Source organism: Eretmochelys imbricata, chromosome 14 (genome assembly GCF_965152235.1).
Source record: "Eretmochelys imbricata isolate rEreImb1 chromosome 14, rEreImb1.hap1, whole genome shotgun sequence".
NCBI classification, from domain to species: domain Eukaryota; kingdom Metazoa; phylum Chordata; order Testudines; family Cheloniidae; genus Eretmochelys; species Eretmochelys imbricata.
Genome location: NC_135585.1, coordinates 47933301 through 47955461, shown reverse-complemented (window position 1 = coordinate 47955461; position 22161 = coordinate 47933301). Strand labels below are relative to the sequence as shown.

General features: G+C 46.9%; 1 protein-coding gene across 2 annotated transcripts in view; it reads right to left on the bottom strand.

The window, feature by feature from the left end:
- The window catches only part of LOC144274701 (butyrophilin subfamily 1 member A1-like), a 28875-nt gene extending 18298 nt beyond the window's left edge, over positions 1 to 10577 (bottom strand). For both annotated transcript variants that reach the window (XM_077833731.1, XM_077833732.1), the window contains exons 1-4: positions 10436 to 10577; positions 8932 to 9048; positions 2901 to 3248; positions 1774 to 2055 (exon numbers count right to left, since the gene is read on the bottom strand). In XM_077833731.1, the coding sequence (XP_077689857.1) occupies positions 1774 to 2055; positions 2901 to 3248; positions 8932 to 9037 (736 nt within the window). In that variant the 5' untranslated portion in view covers positions 9038 to 9048; positions 10436 to 10577. The remainder of the gene's footprint in view (positions 1 to 1773; positions 2056 to 2900; positions 3249 to 8931; positions 9049 to 10435) is intronic.
- Positions 10578 to 22161: the final 11584 nt, after the last annotated feature.

The window sequence follows — 22161 nt, the reverse complement described above, 5'->3', positions numbered from 1 at the left end:
TTTTAAGACGTCTCAGCTCCTCCGTTCAAATACCCCTGACAGTACGGTGGGTGCTGTTATTGTTCAGTGTTGACTAAAACATTAATTCTATATTAACAATAATATTTGATAGCAGCATTGCCGTCCCAAGTGTCAAAAGTCATGAATCCAACCCCCAAATCATGAGATTTTAAAAAATAATGAATGTTCCTTTGTATTTGCCTTCTGGTTGAGAGCCTACAGGGGCCATGTTTTCAAGCTTGTCTCTGCAAGCAGGAGGGTTAGAAATGTTTTTTTAAGTAAAGCTGAGATTCTGATATAAAAACACTCAATTCTAGTGGCCAGGGCTTTAATTGAAACAGGCACTATCAGGAGACTCACTAAAATATCATGACAGCTGGCAGTGAATAATATAAAGGCTCCCTGCACTTCCCGCTCTATAACTCAGGATACACCTACGTAATATTTCATATCTGCTGATTTGGGGTCTGACCCTTCTGTGTCTAGATCTCCCACTGATTTGTGTGTGAAGAACTGGGCCCATTGTGTGATTGTGTAACACACCATCAGAAAGTACATGCTCAGGGGAGATCAGGGTCAATGGGGCCATGCAGATTCTCACTCTGAATTCCCTCACTTTTATGAAATTTAATATTGTGACACTCTACAGAATGTAGGTGAACATTTATAGTATTGTTGGTACCAATATTACAAAATTGCAATGGCTCTTACAAGATACACCATGTAAGGGATCAGTGGAAAAGTTATGATTTGCTAAATATGATAAGCTTATTTATACGTATGTATCATCTTTGTATCATGAGTTATAAATATATGTGACATATTGATATCTCAAACTTGTGCTGTGTATCTGGGTGACACCCCCAGATGGACTGGCATCAGCACTATCTAGCGTGTTTGATGGCCCATCAAGGGCAATCAGCTGTACAATGAACCCACTGAGAGAAGCCAGGGGCTACACCTATGAGTTAGCAGAACATGTAGGGACATGCCTGTGAACAGGGGACTCCAAGAGCTTTTCTAATGCTCACGTGCTGTGAGCTTGTGTTTGGGACAAAGAGTGTACACGCCATATAGAAAGGCAGCTGCATCTTCTCCGTTTTGTCTTCATTCCGACTTCTCACCTCTGGAGTAACTTCTCTACAACCTGAAGCTTTGAACAAAGGACTGATAGACCCATCCAAGCTCTGGTGTGTTCCAGAGGGACTTTACAACCCAGAAAAAATCACCAGTGCTGCTAAGAACCTGTTATATGGTCTCCAAAGTCATATGTACGTGTCTGATTGCTTTGACCTTTTAATAACTCTCTTCTTGTTTTTTTCCTGTTATGACAAACCTTTAGTTTTAGTTACTGAAGGATTGGCTGGCAGTGTGGTATTTTGGGTAAGATCCAAACTTGTATTGATCTGGTAATGTGGCTGGCTCTCTGGGAGAATCTGCTCTCCTTTTTACAGCCTACCTTGATCTTAGCATTTTCAGTGTGGGCTACCCTAGGCACCTCGGGTCACAAATATAATAGTGATAGTCTGGTCCCTAGGTCTTTACTCTGGCTTAGCTGAGAGCTCTGTCTGTGGGAGAGTTGCCTGGATCTGGACTGCAGGCCTGGGTCCCTGGTGGTTCTATTATACTGATTTAGTTTTTTGGCATGTACTACATGAAGCCTTCCTAGGAGAATAGCTAGAAAAAAATATATATAAACACACAATCATACAACACCCCACTGACATCTGCCACATCCATTCTATCCCCGGCGCAGTGTGGGCGGGCACTGACCTGCTATGGAAACTGTTGATATTTTCTCTTGATTGAGGAGCGGGTTCCTGACAGAACAGGACAAGTCCTGGTTGGAATGTTCTGTTATAACAATAGAAATCTGGCTTTGAAACAGGTCACTGGCCTCCTTAGATGTTTTTTCAGAGGCAGATGGTAGCAACTGCCCACGGTGATCTCTCCACTGAGCCTCAGGTTCTGGGTGCCAGCCTGCCGATCGACACACAACCCGGATCCCTCCGTCCTGGTGACCAGCAACAGATATGTGGGGGTCAGAGCCTGAAACTAGAGACGAATGGAATAAACCTGTGTTAATTCTATGCATTTAGCAAAGAGAACAAGAGGAGGAAGAATGAATTAATTCTCCCTCTGCATGCACAGAACCCAGGGTCACTGGAAACTATGTAAGCATACACGGCAAGTGTTTATCTGAGGGTTGGGAGATCTTTTCCCTCCTCTATAATTTCCTGATACTGATTTCTATCTGTGGAAATTAGATCCTGAGTGGTTTCAGAGTAGCAGTCGTGTTAGTCTGTATTCGCAAAAAGAAAAGGAGTACTTGTGGCACCTTAGAGACTAACCAATTTATTTGACCATAAGCTTTCGTGAGATCCTGAGTGTATCCTCGATGGAAAATAATAAGGCAATTCCAATAGAAAGCGAACAGAGAAAACTGCAAGTTAATAAATAAATACGTGGCCAGCTCCTGAGAAATGCTGAGCAGCTCAGACACTCGGCACCAACCCAACTCTGGTTCATAAAATGGAAACATCTTGGGAATGCTGTACAGAACACACGGTGTATTTAAATAAGCAAACTTGGGAAAGTCACCTGATAGAAATAGAGCCTGGGACATGGGAATGGTGGGGCTGTTTTAATGGCTGAGGAATGTTTGAACTCTATTCCATTCTAGTTAAAACAAAGCCAGGTTTAGAAAAATATGCAGAGTGCAGAGCACAGATGTGAAATTCCTCCAGTTCATTCTCAGAGAGCAGCTGCTGCTCAGTAACTAGAGTCTGAAAGGGGATTCTGGGTATCAATGTGTGAATGAGAAGCATCCAGAGTCCTCCCACAATGAGCTCTCCTGCCCCGTTTATTATGCTGCTAGTGAGGTAAAACAAGCTACAGACCTGCCACCTGCAGTTCCAGTGAGGCTTCTTCATACGAGACACTGGACTGAAAGAAACACGTGTACTGTCCATGGTCAGAAAGTTGGACATTGCGTATTCTCAGGGAAACACTCCCACTGGTGATATTATGTTTCAGCAGCTCTGTCCTTCCCTGATATCCCGGCATCTGCTCTCCATACTGATCCCGTCCATCCTTATACCGGTGCACAACTGCAGAGAACTGGGATCGGAACCACCTCAGCTCCATGTCCTCAGCGCTCATCCTGGGGGAGAGGTGGCAGGGCATGACGGCCTCCCCGCCTAGGGAGGCAGTGATCGGATGGTCAGGTCCTGTCACTGTGAACTGTGCTGTGAAATGTATCGAGGGGAAAGAAAAATTAAATAGGAGAGGAACCAAGACAGGCAGAAATGTAAGTGCAGCTGGGTGCTTATTGCCATCTTTGAAGTGTTCAAAAATCAGGAGTCAACCCCCTGAAAAATCATGGGATTGGCATAAAAATAGAGATTTTTTTTAAAATCATAAAATTGGGCTTGTTCTTGGCCTTCTGATTTCTGAACCTTTAAAGTTGACTGGGGTCACATTTCCAAGCATTTATCTGCAACCACAAGGGACAGACAGACACTTACTTTAAAGCAAACTGAAAGCTGAGATTCTCACCTAATCACAGGCCTGCAGGACTTGTGGCTTAAAGAAACACATCAAATATCATGAGACTTGTGATAAAATTCTGCGAGCTGGTAACACTGAGGGGACGTCTCCACCTTGAGCTGGAGGTATAATTTCCAGTGTGGGCAGACATGCACCCACTAGTTCTGATTGAGCTAGTGTGAGAAAGCGTAGCCGTGGTGGTGTGAGCGGGCGGATGGGTTAGCTCTCCAGGTATGATCCTGCCCAGGACCCTAGGTACATATTCAGGGAGGCTGCTCATGCCACTGTGTCTACTCTGCCATTTATAGCACGATAGCTTGATCAGAACTAGCGCAGGTATGTCTATCCCATCTGGAGACAGCGAGGAGCAACATCTTACATATTTAAAGGCTTCGACAGTGCTAACTAATGGCTTAACGGTGTGGGAAGGGGAGGGAGAGCTGGAATGTTGGAGGGGGAAGGGGGAGCTACATGTTGTGAGGGATGGTGGGGCAGGGGATGGAGAAGGAGACAGACTCAGCAGTTTTATCTCACACTTACAATCACTGTAAGAACTGTCATGAAACTGGGATACAGACTGTGTCTCAGATTTCTCTCACCAGCCCTGTTAGCAACTACACACTGTAAACCCTTCAAAACACAACCCCATTATCCCCACTGCACTGTAACAAAAAGTGTCGACGGGGCAAGGAGTGCTGAGGAACAGCATAGCAACCATGTGGCCTAGCGGAGAGACCACTGAACTCGGACTATTTCTGGCTCTGCCACTGGCCTGCTGGGTGACCTTGAGCAAGTCTTTTCACTGCTCTGTGCCTCAGTTTCCCCATCTGTAAAATGGGAATAATGAATAAAGTTCCTTGAGCTCTATTGATGAAAAACATTATATAAAAGCTAGGGCTTTTTGTTATTATCGAGCCACAGTCGTGTATCAGCTGCAAACCTAAGTGAGAACTACAACCTCCTAAATGGCCACTACTGTCTACTACAAAGAGTCCTCTTTCTGTTCAAGAAACTAGGAAGGAAAGTCACTGACAAAATCTTTGCTAATGCAGAGTTAAAGTTCCCAGCGGTATCTCACGTCCTTCCAGAAAATTGAGTTCAGCAAAACTCAGGCCTCTGAAAACCAGCAAATGCAGAATTAAGGTACAAGCCGAAGCGACCTTAACTCTGCCCTGTTTGAGCAATGACCTAACAAACGCTGGGGCACAGGCCCACACCCTGCCTGTGCAGATAGAGCACGTCCCTCAGGGATCAGGGCACATGACAACTGCAGCACAAACACCTTCTCCTTGCTAAGGGAACATTTGTTTTAGGTGAGCTGCGCTGTACAGGAGCAACCCACCCCGTTCTGCCCTCAACATTGAGCGACTGCCCAGAAACAGCCCCACATTTCTTACATTTTACAAACCTTCACCCCCTTTAACAGCCCCTCCACCCACACTCCCAGGATTCTATCTAGCACTATATGTCCCCTTCCCCATTGTCAAACACACAGACAATCCCCGTGGCAAGCAGGCCCCTGAGCCCTGCTACTGACAACTACACAGCTCAGGGCTGAACTAAGGGATGCAGGATCCCTCAAGGTACACCTGCACCTCTCTCCTTTCATCACATGCCTGGGCGGGGGGACGGGACTCAGATCTGGATCTCCTCAAATCACAAGCACAGCTCTACCAAGCTGCTCCAGCCAATGTCTCCACCAGTCAACCCAGCTGCACCTAACACAGTGACTGCAGCTGGGGCATGCAGAGATGTGTATAATTATAATTTTCAGACTGGAGCACCCACGGAAAAAAATAGTGGGTGCTCAGCACCCACCAGCCACCCGCCGATCAGGTGTTCAGAGGGCCCTGCAGATCAGCTCCTCCCCCACAGCACCTCCTACCTGCAGCTGATCAGCGGCAGGCAAGGGGTTCTGGGGTGGAGGGGAGGAGCAGGGGCAGGAAGAGGCAGAGGAAGGGCAGGGCGTGCTTGGGGGAGGGGGCTGAACTGGGGCGGGAGAGGCAGGGTGGGGGTGTAGCCTTGGGGAAGGGGGCAGAGCAGGGGCTGGAAGAGGTGGAGCAAGGGTGGGGCCTTGGGGAAAGGGGCAGAGCCACGGTGGAACACCCCACCGGGGAAAGCTGAAAGTTGGCACCTGTGAAATTCAAGAATTTAGAGATGTGCCCTGGAAGCTGTGGTTGAGAACACAGTGTAGCCGTGTTCAGCAATTCACTACAGAAACTTTCTGCTTTGTTTTATTAAAAGTTTTATTCCTAACAAACTGGTTTGTTGTTTATTGAACCCCAAGATCATTACATGGTGTCAGAAGTGCTGAACGAGAAGGAGACTGCAGTCATTTTGAAGTTAACTCCTGTGTTTGCAACTGAAAGCGGAGGCAAGGGGAGTACATGCAGCAGCAAACAGAGAAGAACAAAGGCTTTTTTTTGTGAGCAAAATAGTAGCTCAAATAGCTTAAAATGGGGAAAAAAGCCAAAAATGGATGTGTCGCAACTTCCATTCAGTCTGCAATTGTCAGGCAATGTTGCAGAGAACTGGAAAAAATTCAGAAAGAGATTTGACTTGTATTTAGTAGCCAGAGGGGCAGAAGAGAAAAATGATCAAGTAAAATGATCAATCTTTTTGCCTGTTGTTGAGGCGGAAGCATTGGATATTTAGAACAGCTTTGCGTTTGAAGAAGGTGAAAGCATGAAGTTAAGTAAAATACTGACTAAATTGGAGGAACATTACATGCCAAAAAGGAATTGAGAAGTGCAAACAACGAGCATGAGAGGTGCTGTATTGACCACGGATCAATCACATCATCACTAAAGTGGTAGGAAACTGCTGTTCATGCTTGAAATACAAGCCAACAAGGGAACAAGCAGAGCCACTGTGACCTCATCCAGTTCCACAAAGACCTTCTGAGAAGGCAGGTACTGATGTATTTACCTGGCAATCAAAGGATTATTTCATAGTCACAGAGGATTATTCTCTGTATCCAGAAATTTGCACACTGCACAGTACTAGTGGTAAGTCAGTGATAGATGACATGAAGGGAATCCTCTCCAGACATGGAATTCCAGATGAAGTCTTTAGCGATAATGGGCTGCAATTTTCCATTGCAGATTTTAGGCAATTTGCCATGGATTGTAGTCCAGACAAATCAAGGGGACACATTTTGATGCAATCAAAGGGATCTATGTATAATCCCAGAAAGTTCCAATACATTGACAGTCGACGTGGACTCTGGCATTTCCCAACTGATTGATCCCTTTATCATCAACAGGCAAAGGAGAACAACTCAGACTCCAATGAGAAGATCAGAGAGGGAGATTAAATGTCCTGAAAGGCCCATAGAGACTTGCTAACCTGCCTGGAGAAGAGAAATTTGAGGAAAATGAGTGGTAAAGACTCACTCCAGAGAGATGTCCTGGTAACCTCACCTCTCTAGGTAATTTATGAGGTGATTTATGGAAATAGACTAGATGGGTTGAGAATTTAATGCATGTGCTATTGGGTAGTTGTTAACTCTTATATACATATATAGAAACAGCTAATTGTTTTTTTTAAGAGGGAAGATATAGAGATACGTTTGTGGAAGATTATAACTAAAGGCTTGGCTACACTTGCGAGTTAGCGTGCATTAAAGCAGCCCCGGGCGCCCGAGCTCACTCCCCGTCCACACTGGCAAGGCATGTAAAGCGCTCTGACTCCGCAGCTAGAGCGCTCCTGGTACTCCACCTCGGCGAGTGGAATAACGTTTGCTGCGCCTTGGCTACAAGGCCCAGGCGTCAGTGTGGACGAGGTGTTGCATTACTGCGCTCTGATCGGCCTCCGGAAACGTCCCATAATCCCCTTAAGTCACGTGGCCACTCTTCTCATTGTTTTTGAATCACTGCAGGAATGCGGATGTGCCCTTTCAAAGCTCCGTTTCTGACAACCGGCTACTTCTCTGCTCCGAGACAAAGCAAACATCAGTGTGGAGTGCTATGTGAGAGAGAGAGAGGTGGGGGGGGGAAGGGGGGTCTGCTGCTGTCTGAACTTACAAGATAGCCTGCTGACATGCTCTCAGCCTCCCCCAAAAACCACTCTCTCTCTCTCTCTCCCCACATACACACAACACACTCCCGGTCACACTCCCCCCCCCCATTTGAAAAGCACCTTGCAGTCACTTGCATGCTGGGAAAGCTGCCCATAAGGCACCGCTCCCAATGCCGCTGCAAGTGCCGCAAATGTGGCCATGCCCAGTGCGCTTGGAGCTGTCAGTGTGGACAGACTGCGGCGCTTTCCCTAGTGCACTCTCCAAAGGCTGGTTTAACTCAAAGTGCTCTACATCTGCAAGTGTAGCTATGCCCTTCGAGATGCTCCCTCATGAGGGACAGTATTATGAGCATCAGAATTTAGAGATGTGCCCTGGAATCTGAGGCTGAGAATTCAGTGTAGCTGTGTTCAGCTCTTCACCACAAAAGCTGTCGAGTTTGTTTTATTAAAAGGTTTATTCCTTTCCCTTTCACTGAGTTGTTGTTTAATGAGCCCCAAGATCATTACAGAAACCCCAGCAGGAGGGAACCAAAATGCCCAAGAAGCTGTGCAGGCAGCCCCAGGGGTGGAGTGGGTCACTAGGGGTATGTCTTCACTACCCGCCGGATCGGCGGGGATCAATTTATCACGTCTAGTCCAGACGGGATAAATCTGTCCCCAAGCGCTCTCCCATCAACTCCCGTACTCCTGCGCCGTGAGAGGCAACGGGGGAGCGGCAGCAGTCGACTCACCGCAGTGAAGATGCCGCGGTAAGTCAATCTAAGTACGTCGACTTCAGCTTTTATTCACGTAGCTGAAGTTGCGTAACTTAGATCGATCCCCCGCAGTGTAGACCAGGCCTACAAGGCCTTCACCAAGGGTACAGAATGAAGAAGCCAGCAAATATCCTCCCATCCTCATTGTAAGAGGAGGTCTCCCTCTCAGCCTGAGTCAGATGTGTCTAGTGCAGTATGAATGACTTGTGGGTTTTCATTTCATAACCAGAGAGAGTCGGGGATTCATGATCTGTTTGTGCCTGAAGAGTCTGATCTGTGACTTTCAGTCAGTCTGTCAGTGCGGTAGATAGGAATTTGGTAGTGTCCCTTTAAAGAGTTTGTGAGCCCTGTAATGGCGCTCACCGTGTTCTTTGTCTTAGAAGCCTCCAGTCACTGCAGCAGCGTGTGTGTAGCTAGACCTGACAAGATTGTGTCTAGGTAGCAAACATGGCTACTGGGGACCCAGACGTCCCCTGTGGTTTCTCCATGTGGCTGGTTGTGAGCAGGTTGAGCAGACGTGGCTTATAAGACAAGGCAGTGATGTGAGATGGACGATGACCAACAATAGCAACAGCAGCAAACCCAGCGAGGAGGCCGGAGCTCCTACCTGACGCCAGCCGGTGAACCTGTAGAGCGAGGCAGAGAGCGACGTAGCCCGGCAGAGCGGAGCTCACTGTGGAGCCGGGGGAGAACGAGGGAACCTTCCCCGTCATCGTAGCTTGGTCTGGGGAACAGCAGAAATAACAAACCAGATGGTGAGTGAGTGTGATGCAGCGACAGGACAGTGCCACGGGGCAGTGGGGAGGAGGTAACAAGCCTCACAGCTGCCTACAATGCACCCGAAGAGAAGGGATTTCCCCCATAGTCCTCGTCTGCCCTGGCTCTGAGCAGGGTTAGATGTCACTGTGCCAGCAACCGGTCCATAGCTCACACCATGGCTGCACCTCATATTTAGATTGTAATACACTCTCGAGAGCAGGGACGGTCCCTCACTATTGGTGTATCCAGCACCCAGCACAAAGGGATCCCCATCTCAGTTGGGGCATTCAGACACCGCTGTGGAATGGGACATATTAAGGAAAACAAGCCAGCGTGGCATAAATGGCCACTGATTGCTGTGGTAAAGGGGCTCCATCGCCTGACCACACCTGTCCCAGGTCAGGGCTCTCTGGGGATCTCCCAGATCAGTCCCCGGCCCTGGTGATTTTACATGTCAGTGACCCACCCTCATTGCCTCCGGCCTGGGTGCAAATGTCAGGGATGAATTCTGACCAGGGTCACCCCAGCTCTGTGCCCCCTGGGATCTGTAACATTGAAACCTCTCTCAGGGGACATTTACACTGCAGCTGGGAGCGAGCTTCCCCCCGGAGGGTGGGGGGGATAGATAGCCATGTGATAGCTCTCCTGGTGCTAACACACCTAAACTAGCACGTAGCACTAACTGGGGTAGCGGAGCCAGCAGCTCGGGTGACGTGCCTGAAAACAAACCCGCCTGGACCCCCCCCCCCCCAGATACGTACTTGGGTGGCTAGCTCAAGCCCCCACCCATGCTACCCTCAGCTACACCACTACTTTCATTGCACTAGCTTGAGCAGAGGGAGCACGTGTCTGTCTGTCTGTCTATGGTGGGAATCGCACCTCCCAGCCGCAGTGTGGACGTGCCCTCAGAGACAAAGAGCTTTAGGCTCACGCCGCACCCAGCCGTGCGGCCCCGGCCAGGCTGGCGGTGGTGTAAAACCCTCCCAGGGAACCAGGCTGTGCCTGTAACTTCCCCTACGCTGGGACAGCCGCCGGGGCCAGTGTTGCCCACAGAGCGGCCAGCACTGGCCAGGAAGGGGCCTGACCAGGGCTCCAGGGCTCAGACTCGCGGCCTCCCCCCAGTGACGCCCACTGACAGAGCTCTGGGGGGCGGAGAAGCTCCCCCTGCCCTGGCAGACACCTGTAATATGGGCAGCGGCGGTAACAGCACCTGCCCTCCCCCGGGGCGATGGCCCTGCAGGCTGGGGTGGGGCTGGGAGGGATTCACCGAGTCTGGAAATAACAAAGTGGGGGGGGGGGAACCCGGCCATTCCCTGCGGGGAGCTTGCGCCATAAGGCCCCAGGTCACTCACCGAGGCTGCAGCCCCGGTTCCGCACACGGGGTCACGGAGCCGGAGGGCTGGAGACCGGCCCCGCCATCCTTATTTGTGTGAATTTGTAGCTGAATTGACGGGGCCGAGCCCCCCCCCAGCTTCAAAACTGAAAGTACCAAAGTAGCGGAAACTTAAAGTAAGGGTCCCTGGCCCGGGCTGGGTGGGGCGGAGCAAATTGCTCTGAAAGTCCCAGCCCCCCCCCCCCCCCCAGGGGCTCGGAGCTGGCGGGGTTGGGGCTGGCGCGGGGGCAGTTCGCCGGGGGAGCCAGTGTCGGGGTGTCAATGCCCCCCCCCGGCTCCTGTTCCTGCCCCCCAGGGATCGCTGGGCTCTCAGTAATTCCCCCGCCCAGCCCCGTCCCCACAGCCCTGTCGGGGGGGGGGGGGGAGGGGGGTGGGAACGAAGCACCAGCAGCAAAAAGCACCAGCCAGGTCACCCCCCCCCCCGCCCTGGGTGGAGGCAGAATGAGGACGGGGGATGCTGCGGGGGGAGGGGAGCTGAAATCCGGAGTGACTGAGTGGGACCGGGGTGGGAAGCAGGAGCGGATCAATGGGGGGGCGCGGGGGGGTCAGATCGGACTGAAGGGGACTCGGGACCTGCCCGGCTGCAGCTGGTCCCTCCCTGGAGGGAGTTTTAATGGCCAGTCTGAGCTCCAGGGAAATCTCGGGGGCGGGGCTGGTGCAGAAGGAGGAGGCTGGGAGGAGGCGGGGGGGGGGTCCCGTCGCTGTTCCGCGGTCACCAGCAGCCCGGAGAGGCGGAGTCCCGGGGGCTTCCTGGGCTCTGAGCCACGAGCTGGATTCTCATAAATCACCGGAGTGCCCCTCCCCCCAGCCCCGCCCCTTCCCAAACAGGAGCGGGGGGAGGGGGAGCAGAGCCCAGATCCGGGGCCGTCTCCTTGCTGTTCAACGCAGATGCCTCCAGCCACTGACACCCCCTGCAGCCCCTCATCTCCCCAGCAGCCCTGAGTCACAGCAGCACCCCGTGACTCCAACCTGATGGGTCAAAGGGGAGGGTTTGCAGGATCGGGCCCTTGTTGGCTTACTCCTATATTATTGCTCCCTGTTCCATACAGCAGGAGGAGGGATCCAGGAAGGGGGCCTGGGGGAGGGGGAGACTCCAGCCCTGAAGCCCAGGTGGGGAAGGGGCTGAGATCCAGGCAGCTGAAGCTGGTCAGCACGTCAGGAACTGCTTCACATTGGAATTTGCTACTAGTAGCAAAAACCTAAACTCACTTGGTTTACAGTAGCAGTCCTCTAACTGCCTATAGACACCTGCCCTGTTGCCTCCCACAAGGCACCCCCGCAGCTGTGTCCTGCCCACTCCCTAACACTCATGAACCTGGGGAAATTAGGTGCTCCTCTGCTTTTATCTTCCCTTGGGGGCCCAATTCAGCCCATCTGCTCAGAGGCAGACCAGCAGATCTTAGTTAGTCTGGAAGGTGCCACAAGTACTCCTCCTTCTTTTTATTAATAGTTCTGAGATTGCTTCAGCCCCTTCCTTAAGTGCCCACAGGTGAATTTCATCAGGCACCACCAACTTGAATACACCTAGCTTATCTAAATATTCTTTAACCAGTTCTTTCCCTATTTTGGCTGGCATTCCTCTCCCCTTGCTGTTAATATTAATTATGTTGAGTATCTGGTCACAGTTAACCTTTTCTGTGAAGAATGAAGCAAAATAGGCATGATCCACCTCAATGTCAGTGACTAGGACATGGGCAATTATGCCTAGTGGTCAGAGCAGGAGTCAGTAGCCAGGAGTCAGAGCCCAGGGTCAAAACATGAGTCAGGGGCTTGATGCTAGAGCTAGGCATTAGAGCTGAGGTCAGAAATCTGAGTCAAGGGGTCAGACTTGGGTTAGCTAGAACAAAGCAAAACAGGGACAGAGCAGAAGCCATCACAATCATGGACTATACTTTGAGCAGCCTCTGAACTGCAGCTGGGCTTAAGAGCCGGTCTGCTGAATTTTGCAACCAATCAGGTGCTGTAGCCTATCAAGCAGCCTAGTCCAGACCAGCTGCACTTATTAGGTTGCCCAGAGACTGGTTCTGCTGCAGGCTCTGATTCCTGATACTCAGCTGTCTTGAGGTTGTCAGTTATTAGCTCTCCTTTTTTGCTAAGTAGGGGGGCCTACACTTTCCTTCATCTTTCTCTTGCTCCTAACATATTTAGAGAACCTCTTCTTACTGCCTTTTTTGTCCCTAGCTAGCTGGGTGGGACTTGGCTTCTGACTTGGCCTTTCTCACTTTGTCCCTAGATGCCTGTGCTAGTCTCCTGTACTCATTCTTAGCAACTTGTCCATGTTTCCACTTTTTCCTGGATTCTCTTTTGATTTTCAGGTCATTAAAAAGCTCCTGATGGAGCCATATTGGCCTCTTACTGTTCTTCCAATCTTTCCTTCGCATCAGGATAGCTTGCTGTTGTGCCTTTAGTAGACTCTCTTTGACAAACTGCCAGCTCTCCTGAGCTCCTTTTTCCTCTAGATTTTCTTCCCATGGGATCAGGGTGAAAGTAACATTAAGCACTTAGCGGTTCAGGGCCCTGGTTCTGGGCCCCTGGAAGGGGCGGGGCCTCAGGCAGAAGGGGCAGGACTGGGGGGTCATCCTGGCCTGGCCCGTGCTGCCCAGGGTTCTGGCAGCGATTTAAAGGGCCCAGAGCTCCGGTCACTGACACTGCAGTGGTGGCTGGGAGCTCTGGGCCCTTCTAAATCGCTGGCCCTGGAGCAGCTGCCCCTTCCTCCCCACACACAATGGTGGCTGGGGGCGGCGGCAAAAGGGGCAACAACGTTAAAGCGCTTTAAGCAGGTTCCTTAAAGCGCTGCAGCAGCTGTGCTTTAATGTCAGCTGCATATGGGCCGGTACCAACGGCCACTTTTTATCGGTATGCCGTACCGGCCTATACCGGCCTACTTTCACCCCTGCATGGGACCTTAGCTGCTAGTTCTCTGTGTTTGTTAAAGTCTGCTTTCAGAGTCCATTTTCCTTATTCTGCTACTGTCATATATAGAAAGGGAAGGCGAACCGCCTTTAAATCCTTCCTGGCCAGAGGAAAAACCCTTTCATTTGTAAAGGATGAAGAAGCTAGGATAACCTCGCTGGGACCTGACCAAAATGACCAATGAGGAGACAAGATACTTTCAAAGCTGGAGGGGGGGGGGGGCGTGAAAACAAAGGGTCTCTGTCTGTGTGTTGCTTTTGCCGGGACCAGAGCAGGAATACAGGTCAGAACTCCTGTAAAGGGCTAATAAGCAATCTACTTAGTTAGATATGCGTTAGATTCTGTTTTGTTTAAATGGCTGAGAAAAGAAGCTGTGCTGAATGGAATGGAGATTCCTGTTTTTGTGTCTTCTTATAACTTAAGGTTTTGCCTAGAGGGATTCTCTATGTTTTGAATCCAATTACCCTGTAAGGTATTTACCATCCTGATTTTACAGAGGTGATTCTTTTTACTTTTTCTTCTATTAAAATTCTTCGTTTAAGAATCTGAATGCTTTTTTAATTGTTCTTAAGATCCCAGGGTTTGGGTCTGTGTTCATCTATGCAAATTGGTGAGGATTTTTATCAACCCTTCCCCAGGAAAGGGGGTGTAATGTTTGGGAGGATTTTGGGGGGAAAGACGTTTCCAAACGGACTCTTTCCCAATTATATCCCTGTTAGACGTTTGGTGGTGGCAGTGATAAAGTCCAAGGGCAAAAGGTAAAATAGTTTGTACCTTGGGGAAGTTTTAACCTAAGCTGGCAAAAGTAAGCTTAGGAGGTTTTCATGCAGGTCCCCACATCTGTACCCTAGAGTTCAGAGTGGGGAAGAAACCTTGACAGCAGGTTAGACAAACACCTGTCAGGAATGGTCTAGATAATACTTAGTTCTGCCATAAGTGTAGGGGACTGGACTAGATGACCTCTTGAGGTCCCTTCCAGTCCTATGATTCGAATGGAAGCATTCTAACCAAAGGACTGAGGACCTTCCCATGATTTGGAAGCAACCAGAGACTTAACAAGCCAGCAGTTTATTCCATCACTGCTACAAGCCTGAACCAAGAACTTTGCAATTATTGTGTGTATTTTATTCCTTTAACCAATTTTAACTGACACCTTTCTTTCTTTTTATAAATAAACCTTTAGATTTTAGTTACTAAAGAATTGGCAACAGTGTGATTATTGGGTAAGATATGTGTTGTATATTAACCTGTGTGTGTGGCTGGCTCTTTGGGACCAGAAGAACCTTTTATTTGATTAAATTGGTTTTAAAGACCCACTCATCTTTAAATCTTTTTTTTTTTTTTTGGGTGGTGACACAAGGACTAGAATACCTAAGGAAACTGCTTTTCTGAATTGTTAGCCAGTGTGGTGAAACAGAAGTTTGCTTTTGTCACTGGTTTGGTATATCTTATGGGAGAATAACCACCAGTTTTTGGGTGTATCTGCCCTATTTTTCAGTAGTTTGTCCTGAATTTGGTATCCTCAATTGTGACCCATGGAGGCACGGTGACACCCCCTAAAAGAACTCTGGTAAATTGGTGAGACATGATTTCCATTTACAAAATCCATGTTGATTCTTCCCCAACAAATGATGTTTATCTATGTGTCTGATAATTCTGTTTTTTAATATGGTTTGCCTGGTACTGAAATCAGGCTTACTGGCCTGTAATTGCTGGGATCACCTCTGGAGCCCTATTTAAAAATTGGCATCACGTTAGGTATGCTCCAGTCATTTGGTACAGAAGCTGATTTAAATAATAGGTTATAAACCACAGTTAGTAGTTCTGCAGTAATAAAGACCCTTGGTGCAAGTAGCTTGGTGGTGGTCTGTGCAGGCTGCTTAATTCCCAAAGAGGCCTGCCAGCCACGGGCTCCAGGAGCTGAAGGAGGAGCCCATTCACAGTCAGATATTTACCAATGAACATGACCACCATTGTCGTCGGGATAGTTTGTGCTGTAAATTGTTAGTGACAACACATTATTATGGCTCCTCAGATACTAACAATTGTTTTGTACATTAACCTGCTTACAGACATATTTTCCCATGTAATAACACAATACGATTGGATCAAAAACCCCAGTAATTACCCATAATTTCAGTGGGAAATAGGGAAAAGAACACAGGTATTTCTGAAGGAATTTTTATGGAAAAATCGTGTATTTTCATTTTAACCTTTCCCTGTGTGAAAAACTGGGGATAATATGTAGCTTCACCGGCTCAGGCCACCTAGAAATCAGCAGACTGGATGAAAAGCCAAATGACTCCATCACAAGATAATTTAAGGGTGTTTATTTTCAAATAATCAAAGTAAGGAGAGGGCGCTCTGCCATAAATTGCATATAACGAATAATCTTCAAAATTAAATTGTTACTTTGAAAATGTTCATATGACATCACATTTAAAACAAACAGTAGTCCTGGCAATGCCATGTGATGTGCCTCCTCTCATACTTTGCTCAACTCTCTCTTCAAGAAGTTAGGCGAAATCACTAATTTCAAGGAATTAGACCAATCAATCACTATTCCTACAGAGCATTCCAGAAGGTGGTGGACAGAACCCAGAGGAATTGTGATGAATTTCCTGGAACAATTTTGGTTTTTTTGTACTCTAAAACTCACATGACAACAGAAATAACACCCTTTGGACTGATGTATGGCTGAGAAGAAAGGTTTCCCAATGAACTTTCACGGAATTGCATGGTAAGTGTCTTTAAGTACCAGAGTCTTTAATACAATTAAGTTAATTTGTAATTATTCAGTTAAGGAACACAATCCCTTCTCTATTTCTTTACCAGACTAAATTTGTTGTGTCTTTATAACGAAGAACACAAAGAGCCCTGCAGTACATTGAAATCAACAGTGGACATTGACAGCATGTTCGTTGCAAATAATATTTCTAAAAAAAATCAAACAAAAAACAATATGGTAGAAGAGATTTCTCTATATAGGAAAATAGCATTTGGGGTTGGGGACCTTGTTTTGTTAATTGATGTGAGAAGAAGAAAGGGAGAGTCATAACTTGATTACCGACTGTATGTAGCCAGAATGTTAAGAATCACGTCAATGAACAGGAACATTGTTGTAGAACCTGCTGAGCGTTAACTGAAATATTTTGCTTAATTCTGTGGCACCATTTTTTTTTTCACCTGTTACTTTTCAAATGTGCAGTGCCAGTCCTGTGGGAGGTGGGTGCATGTGCCCTGCCTTCCAGAGGGAACCAGCCCAGACAATGAGGAGAGAGAGCAGCTGCACATGTGTGTTGTGTAGTTGTGATGTTTATGACACATGTTGTACATTGTAACTGAGCAAACCAGTCTGACAGTTTAATAATTATTTTGTTAGCATAACTATTTTGAATTTCTTGAAATGACGCAGTTGAAATATAAATGATGCTAGTTACAGAAGTTCAACTTGAATGGAGATTTCAGGGAAGAATCACAAAATAAATGTAAATAATTCTACTTCTTAAAGTATGTCTTGATGCTTGTTTTTTGAAATACTGTTAAAATGTAAATTAAAATATTCTGATATTTACACCTTAGATCATCACATTTTCTAAATTAGAACAAGATCTCTTTTTATTTTGTCCTCTCCATAGTTTACATTGAGATTTCACAGGGGTCGAAATTTTGACAGGAGTGAATGACCCCCATCCCCCACCATCTGCTACCCCTGGGCAAGTGTCGTACCAATAAAATAAAAACCAGCAGGATCTTATTAAAGGGACAAGGCAAAATGCCACATTTATTGTAAATATAATAAAAAGAAATTCCCACTGTCGTATTGTTACTTATTCCTTACTTAACTATATATATATATATATATATTCGTTCATTCATTCATACCAGTTCTGCATAGGAGTTCTACTTACCAGCCTAGAAGTTGCTGGTGACAGAGTACTGGCCAGGTAACCTGTACACGAGAGTGGAGCCGAGTCCATGTCAGATGCGCATCCGATGCTCCTGAAGGGTAGTGGCAGAACTGGAGACTCAAAGTTCTCAGTCCTTAGTGTCCATTTTCATAGGAATTTCTTCCTGTGCCAGTCCGTGGAATTTGCTTTGTCATATTGTTAGTCATGACGGCTCCAGGACGGCTGTCAGGTGCTCATCAGCTTTCTTCATCCTTTGAATTGGTCGGATGGATCCCAGTTTGCCCTCCGGTGGGGTTCTCTGGTTGTCTCCACCTGGCGTCTTCTTCGGCCAATTGATGTTAAATTCCTAGGCTGGCACTTCCCTGATTATTCAAAACCCACCATTCATTCACATACATTCCTTACTTTAATAAAAACACATTTCTCATTGCACTGAGCATTGTTATTTTATTTGAGATTCCCTGTCTCTTAACAGTCCTTCGGTATTGACTTTCTTTTATCATACAAAGGTGTTATTTATTTGAGACTCCCCGTTTTTTAACATTCCTGATCGAAACTGTAGAGGGTGGGAGTCTCTATCTGACATTTCTATGAGCGCCGCTCCAATTTTCGGCTCTTCGCAGGCGTTACAAAAAAGCATGCCAATCTCCATCACAAAGTATCCGTTTGCAAAGTAGAGCCAATTGAACATAACCATTTGAGAAAGTCACGTTAATTGATTGGTTTACATTTATAAGTGTCAATCTCAATTACAATCAAGGGAAAGCATCAATACAGAGAAAGAAAAGGAGTACTTGTGGCACCTTAGAGACTAACCAATTTATTTGAGCATAAGCTTTCGTGAGCTACAGCTCACTTCATCGGATGCATACTGTGGAAACTATTCCACAGTATGCATCCGATGAAGTGAGCTGTAGCTCACGAAAGCTTATGCTCAAATAAATTGGTTAGTCGCTAAGGTGCCACAAATACTCCTTTTCTTTTTGCGAATACAGACTAACACGGCTGTTACTCTGAAACCTGTCACAATACATAGAAAGCAGAATCAATTGAGCAGTTTAGTTTTACAAGCGTCAATCTTAATAACCAGTGAGAGAAAGTATCACTTCAGAGAAAGCAGAGCCAATTGAGCGGTTTGCAAGGTACGGTTTGCAAGCTTTAATACAGAATTGTAAATCAATATTGCAGATTTACAATTATGTCAAATGGAAGAATTATAAATGTTATAAATGCAGATTTACAAATACTATAAATCAATATTGCAGGCTTACAATTTATTATGAACAGAATCATAAATATTAAGAATATGCCTACACAATCCCTGGGCAACCTTGCTGCATGGCTATTGCCAGCTGCCCCAACCCAGAGGTGGCTGCATTTCATGCACTGGGGCTGTGATATACCATAGGGATTAGGCAAGCTGAAGACTCAGAAGTAGACCTAAAAACCCTGTATCTATGGAAACTGAGGCAGTAACACACCTATCCTCCTTTCAGGTATTTTGTTCATCCCTTTCCTGGTGACACATGAAACTGGATCATACCAGCTTCAGGATAGAGACCATGCAGTTCTAACTAAGTGTCTCTACAGCACCTAGCACAGCTCTTCAGGGCAGAGACAGTCTCTTACTACACACAGATACAGCACCGAGCACAATGGGATTCTGTTCTGTGGGAGCCACACATCACTGAACATTAAATCCCACCAAATGAGGGTAAATCCATCCTCATCATCGTATCCACTCATTATACTCCACACCTGAACATAGCCATTATATGAACAACATGACCCCATATCTCAATGTCTGTACTTTGACCCGTTAAACTTTTACCCCCAATCGGGGAGATTGCAGATTATGTATTCCTTACGCCATCTGTTCCTAAATCGAATTTCGCACCCCTTGAGAATCTGTACCTTATTCCCTGATAACCAGAAACTTCTATGCTTAAATTCTGTACCGTTTTCTTTTTACTTCAACATCATCTTAATAAAATTATTAAATCTGCAAATAATAGTACATCATTCATGTGTCCTGGGAGGCCCGTTAGCCCACCTTTGGGGGCTGTAAAAGCAACAATAGGGCTGCTGCAATATCAGGGTCTCCCAAATAACCTCTGATCTCCACCCAAGCCCGTGTCCCCCTTTGCAGAGCAGGGGGTTGGGAGTCAGTTTCACAAGCCACTGCTACGTAGGAAGATCACAGCTTACCTCGTCCAGGGACTTCATGGCTGCAGCACTCCTTGCGGGTCAGGTCCCTGCTCCATCTCCCCCTCTCTGTACATTAGCTGAGCGGGGAGCCCGAACTCCCCTCTTCACACACATCATGTCTTCCCCCATTGCTAGGGCAAGGAAAAACCCAGGAAAAAAGCCCGCTGCAAGGGGACTGCAATACACACAGGGGCGTGGCCATATACTCTATTAGCATCCTGATCCTGGATTGGACAAGGCACCAGAGCCTTAACTACATCCGCTGTTGAAATGAATAAACACACTTTTGCAGTGAAGACCATGCCTGGGAGACTCCTACCTCAAGCCCCTAACTTCTGGTTGAGCTAGAAATTATTTGCAACATTTAAGAGCCCACTGACTGAAAGAGATTAAACACACACAACATTTCTCCATTTTATCTTTGTGCAATTGACAGCACTCTGTGTAGTCAGGTTTCAGAGTAGCAGCCTTGTTCGTCTGTATTCGCAAAAAGAAAAGGAGGACTTGTGGCACCTAGAGACTAACCAATTTATTTGAGCATAAGCTTTCATGAGCTACAGCTCATTTCATCGGATGCATAACGTGGAAAATACAGTGAGGATGTTTTTATACACAGAGACCATGAAAAAATGGGTGTTTTATCACTTCAAAAGGTTTTCTCTCCCCCTACCCCACTCTCCTGCTGGTAATAGCTTATCTAAAGTGATCACTCTCCTTACACTTTGGAGTTGTCACTTTGGATGGGCTATCACCAGCAGGAGAGTGAATTTGTGTGGGGGGGTGGAGGGTGAGAAAACCTGGATTTGTGCTGGAAATGGCCTAACCTGATGATTACTTTAGATAAGCTATTACCAGCAGGACAGTGGGGTGGGAGGAGGTATTGTTTCATATTCTCTGTGTATATATAAAGTCTGCTGCAGTTTCCACGGTATGCATCTGATGAAGTGAGCTGTAGCTCACGAAAGCTCATGCTCAAATAAATTGGTTAGTCTCTAAGGTGCCACAAGTCCTCCTTTTCTTTTTGCGAATACAGACTAACACGGCTGTTACTCTGAAACCTCTCCTTACACTGTGTATGATAATCAAGGTGGGCCATTTCCAGCACAAATCCAGGGTTTAACAAGAATGTCTGAGGAACCAGGGGGAGGAATAAACAAGGGGAAATAGGTTACCTTGTATAATGACTCAACCACTCCCAGTCTCTATTCAAGCCTAAGTTAATTGTATCCAATTTGCAAATGAATTCCAATTCAGCAGTCTCTCGTTGGAGTCTGTTTCTGAAGTTTTTCTGTTGTAAAATTGCAACTTTGGTCACGCGATTACAGACATGAGAGAGTGAAGAAGAGTGAAGCCTGTTGATTGTTCTTTAGCCACTTGGATGTGCTGCAGTGCAGCTGCTCACAATGCCCATAGAGGCAGGGGTAGGAAAATGGCAGTCCAGCCTTAGAGTTGCTCATGCCAAGCCACTGGCCAGGAGGCCTGGACATGAGGAGGGAGCAGGGCCTTGTCAGATGCACATCTGATGCTCCTGGAAGTTGGTTTGCAGAATCAGACCCCCACAGAAGCATTCACCAAACCTTCGGAAGCTGTGCACTGCTTCAGGGCAATACAATCAGTCATGTCTCTCTCCCCCCACACCCTCCACATGTGTATTCGTCAAGACCTAATCATCTTTATTTATACCTCTTCTGTACCCCTCTAACTAGTGCTTCATACACATCCCCAGGGGAAGGGGAGGGCAAATGAGTGCACCCCACACTCAGAGAGACACTGACCTGGGAGCGATTTCTAGACACGGTTGAAAATCTTTTCCAAAGGAAGGATTGTCTGTAGAAAAGTGACTATTTTTGGAATGCAAGGGTTTTTCAGGAAAGATTGTCAAGATGGTAGGAATTTCCTGGTTTCACAATATTGTTCTGACACTTTTAAAATCAATCTTTTGTTCACTGTATACTCTCTTCCATGCCTCTACCCCCTTTGACCCAAAACCTGAGTTTGTTTTGGGTTAAAGTGGGTGGAGGCATGGAAGAGTAGCAGCCGTGTTAGTCTGTATCTGCAAAAAGAAAAGGAGGACTTGTGGCACCTTAGAGACTAACAAATTTATTTGAGCGTAAGCTTTCATGAGCTACAGCTCACTTCATCGGATGCATGCAGTGGAAAATACAGCGTGGAGATTTTATATACATAGAGAACATGAAAAAATGGGTGTTACCATACAGACTGTAACAAGAGTGATCAGGAAAGGTGAGCTATTACCAGCAGGAGAGCGGGGGCTGGGGGGGGAGGGGGCGAGGGGTGAAGAAAACCTTTTGTAGTGATAATCAAGGTGGGCCATTTCCAGCAGCTGACAAGAACAGTAGGGGGGGAAATAAGGGGAAATAGATTTACTTTGTGCAATGACACATCCCCTCCCAGTCTTTATTCAAGCCTAAATTAATTGTATCCAGTTTGCAAATTAATTCCAATTCAGCAGTCTCTCCTTGGAGTCTGTTTTTGAAGTTTATTGTTGTTGAAGAATTGCCACTTTTAGGTCTGAGTTCGAGTGACCAGAGAGATTGAAGTGTTCTCCGACTGCTTTTTGAATGTTATAATACTTGTGTCCATTTATTCTTTTACGTAGAGACTGTCCAGTTTGGCCAATGTACATGGCAGA